Source organism: Salarias fasciatus, chromosome 1, assembly GCF_902148845.1.
Source record: "Salarias fasciatus chromosome 1, fSalaFa1.1, whole genome shotgun sequence".
In the NCBI taxonomy this organism is placed as follows: domain Eukaryota; kingdom Metazoa; phylum Chordata; class Actinopteri; order Blenniiformes; family Blenniidae; genus Salarias; species Salarias fasciatus.
Genome location: NC_043745.1, coordinates 6,801,654 through 6,807,653, shown reverse-complemented (window position 1 = coordinate 6,807,653; position 6,000 = coordinate 6,801,654). Strand labels below are relative to the sequence as shown.

The 6,000-nt window shown below is 39.1% G+C and overlaps 1 protein-coding gene across 1 annotated transcript; it reads left to right on the top strand.

The window, feature by feature from the left end:
- Positions 1-695: 695 nt before the first annotated feature.
- LOC115398558 (uncharacterized) lies at positions 696-2,118 on the top strand. Its single transcript, XM_030105793.1, has 4 exons — positions 696-771; positions 887-996; positions 1,234-1,349; positions 1,672-2,118. The coding sequence occupies exons 1-4, from the start codon at positions 697-699 to the stop codon at positions 1,971-1,973; spliced, it is 603 nt and encodes a 200-aa protein (XP_029961653.1). The 5' UTR covers position 696; the 3' UTR covers positions 1,974-2,118.
- Positions 2,119-6,000: the final 3,882 nt, after the last annotated feature.

Genomic DNA, 6,000 nt, shown 5'->3' with positions numbered 1-6,000 from the left:
AAACTGTCATTTTTGTGTGCTTTTTTCCCACCAAATCAATATGGAATGGGCATTTGAAAGGTTCAAATCCATAATCTTTTGAAAGTATTCATTATTTTTTATCAGGGATGAGCTTGAGGAAAAGAAAGAAATGAAATATTTTTCTGATACGTTTTACATCAGGTAAGGTTGTGGGTTGTTAACAGCCAACACAGGAAAAAGGGTAGTAAAAATTAAAATCTGATGAGGTGCAAAAGAAAAAGCACTAAAGTCAATGTTATTGTAAAAAAATCTCCAGCCTCTGATCGTTTTTTTTAAATTGAAAATCAGTCACTTTAAATTGATAACCATTTTTTTTTCACCAAATCAGTTGCATCTCTTATAAAAAAGGAATTTCAATGGTTAAAATCCAAAATGTTTAAGATTTTTAAATGGGCTGAGCTAGATACAGAGATCTGAGTAAAAACAAATTAAAAAACATAATGGGTTATGTTTTTACAACACCTCAAACTGTGGCTTTTAAAAAGCCAAAACAGGACTTAGGGATGTGTTTTAACACTGTAGTCAAGGGTTAACATATTCCTGCATGTTAGTTCAACCAACGATGTCTAAAATGATGGTAACAACATTCTTTATTTTATTCTAACTTATTTCTTTACAGGGTTACAGCTTGGAAACCAAATGCCAGAACTATGCCATCTGAAAGTGGCAAAAATGATGCGGCAGCCGGACCTCATGGAGAGGATGGAGGATAGAGTCCTGGCAGGGGAACAGATCTTCCTTGGACCCAAGGTATGATCCCTGTAGTTGATCATTCTCAGTCAAGTACAGACAATGCATATTAATAAATCAGTACAATATTTTTGTATGGAAGCATTTTTTTGCATCATATGCTGTTATTTCCTAGGTTTGGATACGGGGGAAGCCTGTCATCACCGTCATTGACAACCCTCTTTCTGGGCAACCGGAGAGATGCACGAAACACCAGAGTGTTACACTGTCCCCACAAAAATACAAGTATGTTATCTATGTGTTTAATAGTGGAAGCAATGTATTTTATTGAGAAACCTGTATTCAGTGCATTATAGCACTGCATTTCTACCAACAACACAATAGGATTGCATAGCATTTCCCAGATGCTGTGCATCCTAGATTAGGACCTTAGATATTTATCTAAAGAGGTGGAATACCCCTTTTATAATTCATCTTTTTAGCAAACCAAAGTGTGTTTAACATGTATTGTTTTATTTGCAGATTTGATATAAAGACTATAAAAGTTGGCTCATTTGTGGAGACAGCCCCCCTCAACCAAACCCATGTGAGTGACAGGCAACCAGTGAAAATCACCGCCATATGGGCTACCATCTCAGGTAAAGTAGTTAAAAGATCTTGAATGAAATATGTAAGGAAGATTACAGAGGAACCAAGCTGTGTGTGGGGGCGGGGGGGGGTTAGCGGTGAACAAAGCCGAATGATCGGCCGTCAGAGCAGCACAGACCAGTGCTCACACGGAGTGTCGGATGCCCCTTATACGGCCACGGCGCGCTCCCCCTGTACGTGGCGCCCTGGGCGGCCGCCTAGTTCGCCTATGCCTAGAGCTGGCCCTGCTTGATGCTATCGTGTTAGGTTAAATATTGTAGTTAAACATATTGATGTAACCCATAGCTAAATGCATGACGTTTTTTTCCCCAGATAATCCACTGGTCCTGTTTGAGGGCACCATCTTCCTGCCTCAACACAGAGAAGATCCCCTGACAGGCTGCAAAGAATACCAAGAAGGAGGAAAACTACTCTTCCCAACGGCAGTCATCACTGACACCCTCATGTTCCTCCACCACAAATGCTTCTGGGAACCAAATCGACAGCTCGGAATCGGGACAAAGTCCACTGCCACCAATGAACAGTACTGTCAAATAGTTGACAAAAAAATCATCCACAATTCCAGGAACAAACAATACCTGATGAACACATTCCTTCACTCTCATATAGAGTAAACACTCAATCAGTTCTTTGTGCTGCTAAAGCCTTGGACTGGTACCAGTCCAAAATACAGATGTTTTTGTTGTGCCTGAATGAAGCAGTCTTTAATGTGTACAATGTGATTTTGAGATGTATGCCCTATATGATAGGGGCTGGAACGATAGGGGGTGGAAGGATACCAATATAAATATAATCAGTTTGTAAACATAATCATTCTGTAAATACTATGTTTTACTATTAAATGCTGAGTATGTCATACAATTTTTCATTCTTTTTTGACATTAGTAATGAAAGTTTAACTGAAATAAAAGATAAAATGTTAAAGTCAACTGACGGAAAAGGAATAGTGAAAAGGGATACCTTAAAGGGATAGTTTTTTTGAAGTGGGTTTGTATGAGCTCCATATGGCCACAAAATACATTAGATGCAGTAGAAAGTTTAGTTTTGTCCGCTGCATCTAATAGACTAAGTGGCTGTATGGAGCTCATACAGGAGGTTCCTTGTTTCCTGTCTTTCAAGATAGGACGAGCTGATTAATGCAGGTGTGTTTGACCTCTGTAACAACTTCAGACACACCTGCATTAATCAGCTCATCCTATCATGAAAGACAGGAAACGAGCCTCCTGAAGTTCAGGGAGTGGTTGAGTTGTGCATAGAGCCTACAAGACATCTTGAGACAGTAATATTTCTAAGACATCTTGAGACATCTTAAGACATCTTCATATTTCCAAGACATCTTAAGACATCTCAAGACATCTTAAGACATCTTAAGACCCATGTCTATAGACGCGTCTTATAGACACGTCTTGACTTACCAAGACATCTCAAGACATCTCAACAAATGCGTCTTATGACACGTCTTAAGACATCTTGAGACCCTTTGATGGCTCGGTATGTATATTTCCAAGCCATCTTGACAGAATTTGCTCGTGCACTGACTCATTTTCTTTGACCAAGTTTGTCTTGCTGAAAATTGCTGACAAAGAAGATTATAAGGTATTAATGCCTTAACAGTTGTTTTCCCTTCACAGAGGGCCCCAGACTACATTGGTTGAGAATCAAACAGTGTTATGCTAACACAGGAGCTGGATCCTGAAACCAGAAGGACTCTGCTGAGTGGAGCCATCAAGCTGGAAAACACATTGATAATGCAGTGCTTTGTTCTCTCAGGAAGAGCCAATATTCATGAGGAGAAACTCACCTGGCCGGGGGTGTCGACGAGACACAACGACTCTCGGCTGACCAGAGGTGTCAATGACCTAAGGAGATGCATAACATAATCAAAGAAATGGATTTGAAGAACTCCCCGATTTGACCACAAAAAAATATTGGGGTCTGATACCTGCTGGTCACAACTGATGAAGAGTCTGAGAGGAGAGCAGAAGAGTCTTCAAAGTCCAGCTGCCTTCCAAGACAAGAACCAAAGACATGGTAAGATGTAGTTGGTGTAGTCCAGCTGTGCTGGGTCATGATGGAGGTTAACCAGTTGTCCTGAAGAATCTGGTGAAGGTGATTACAATTCTTTTTTGGCCACCAATACTACACTAACCAAAGCATTGACTGGATTTCTGAATGCAGTAAGTGCTTGGTGTTGGTGTAGTGTTGATGTGCCTCATCATCAGCTCAATTGCTTGATGTGTATTCCAGACGATCAGTTCAGACGACTGGCTTGGAGTCCCTAGCCATACCGTATTACACTAACCAAAGCACTGACTTGATGTCTAAATACAGTAAGTGTGTTTTGTTGGTGTGGTGTAGATGTGCTGTGACATCAGTTGTTTTTCTATTTCTGTATTATAAAGTCACCATTACTGAGCTAACAAGGGCGCTGACTGTTTTTTCAGAGTGTAGTAAGTGCTTCGTTTTGGTTTGGTTTTGTTGGGTTGCACCATCAGTTCCTGTATTTGCCTTTGCATTTATACCTACCAATTATACATTAACAGGAGCACGGACTTGAACTCATTTAACAGTTAGTGCTTTCTGTTGGTGGAGTATGGACGTGCTGGAACATCTATCATATTCCTTAAAGCATAATTCCAGTTCACATTTCCAAATTTTCCTCATGCTGACACATGTTGTGAGCGTAGGGGGAAGTTCATGTTGAATCTCAAAACCACTGAAATTCTGCCATTCAACACCTTATGCTCATGAAAAATACACAAAACCTCTACAGACACAGTCCAATATTTTTTAAAATCCCTTAAAATACAGCAAAATGTCTATGATATTAGAAACAGGAATTATTACAACTGCACAACATGTAATGTGAATGTTTATCAGAACTGTCGTCTGTATGATCAGATAAACAAGGAAGAACACTTTCAGGTGGAGTGAAACACGCATTTAACCTTAAGATGGTCTTGATATAAAGAGACATCATTCTTCACAAATCATGTCTTATCAAACACACAAAACTTCAACAACTGAACATTTTTAATGAATCAAACCACAGGATTGCATTCTTGTGTTGAGTGCAGGAGTTTTTTTTCTATCAATTTTCTCAGGATTCCAATCAGTAAAATCTCTTAAATTATAATGGACTGAGTTCTGTGGTCAAACATGATAAATTATTTCCAACCTCTCCCACTGAAGATCTCATTTCAGGTATAACTGATGGATTTGGACTGTTGCTCAGGCAAAATGACATCTTACAACATTTTTCTTTTACTGTTAAGTACAATATTTTAGTGAATATTCAAACATATTGATTCTTCTTGTCTTTTTCTATCAGGTGCTGCACAGACCACAAATAAATGCAATAAATGTGAAAAGCAAAGCATTAAAATACCAGCCATTATAATTATTCCTTTTATGTTCAATGATGGATAAAGATACAGCAGTAGTCACTTTGTCTCATTGTAATGATCAAACTTACAAAAAGTCTGCTCTTGTTTAGCTTCTCAGCAGCAGAAAGACGGTGACAATGGCTGCAGCTCACCCAATTTGAATAAATGCGTGATTTTCACATGTGAACAGAAGCATTCATGAGGATTCCTGTCATCAGTGGCTTCAGTGAGTACAGAGGTCTGCAGCCTGTTGGACCAAAAGAAACATTTTTGATTTTACACCAAATCAATTTTCCTTTAAAATGAAGACAACACAGTTTCTAAAGTTTCTTACATACGGTAGTTTGGAAACACAAATACAACCTGTATCTTATTTTGCATTTATGAAGCTTGATTTAAAATTTAGGAAGGTAAACATTTCATTACATCTTCATTTTTTTATTATATGATTTCAGTGGTTTCATCCTTCTTTTCTGGCACATTTCAGGCAAATTTAACATTTTGAAGAGAAAGAACAGAAATAGTATCATTCTTGACCATAAAGGGAAAATCCTGTAAGCACTGATTCACACAGAATCAGTAGAAAGAAAGTTAAACATGGGTGAAACCAGAATAACAAAATAAATCAGTCATTTTAAATATTATGTATAATGTTTCATTTAGACTAATATAAGAAGAAAAAGGATCAAAAGAAAAACAAACACTTGGAGAGGAGTTATAGAATGTGATGTGAAGAAAGTAGCAAATCGAGAGCTTCGCCTTTCGGCTCAGCTTCCTCTTCGCCACAACAGTCCGATACAACGACTGCATCACTGCAGCCGCTGCACCGATCCGCCTGTCAATCTCACCTCCGTCCATCCCCCACCCATGAACAAGACCCCAGGATACCCCTCCACTTGGGCCAGAGTCTCTCCACCGACCTGGAGGGGGCAGGCCACCTTCTTCCGGTGAAGGACCATGGCCTCGGATTTGGAGGTGCTGATCCTCATCCCTGTCGCTTCACACTCGGCTGCAAACCGTCCCAGTGCATGCTGCAGGTCCGGGTTCCCATTAAACAATATATTCAAATAATTGCATTACCTGTATCTTACAGTTTTTCTCAAATGCTAAAACACAAAAGCCAATCCGCTAAACCAAATGACCACTTGTCTAAACACATTTACTAAATCTAGCCATCATTTGCCAATATCATAAACACATTTCACATGAAGACACAATTCACAAAACACAATCCTCTGTTCTCATAAATCTAAAC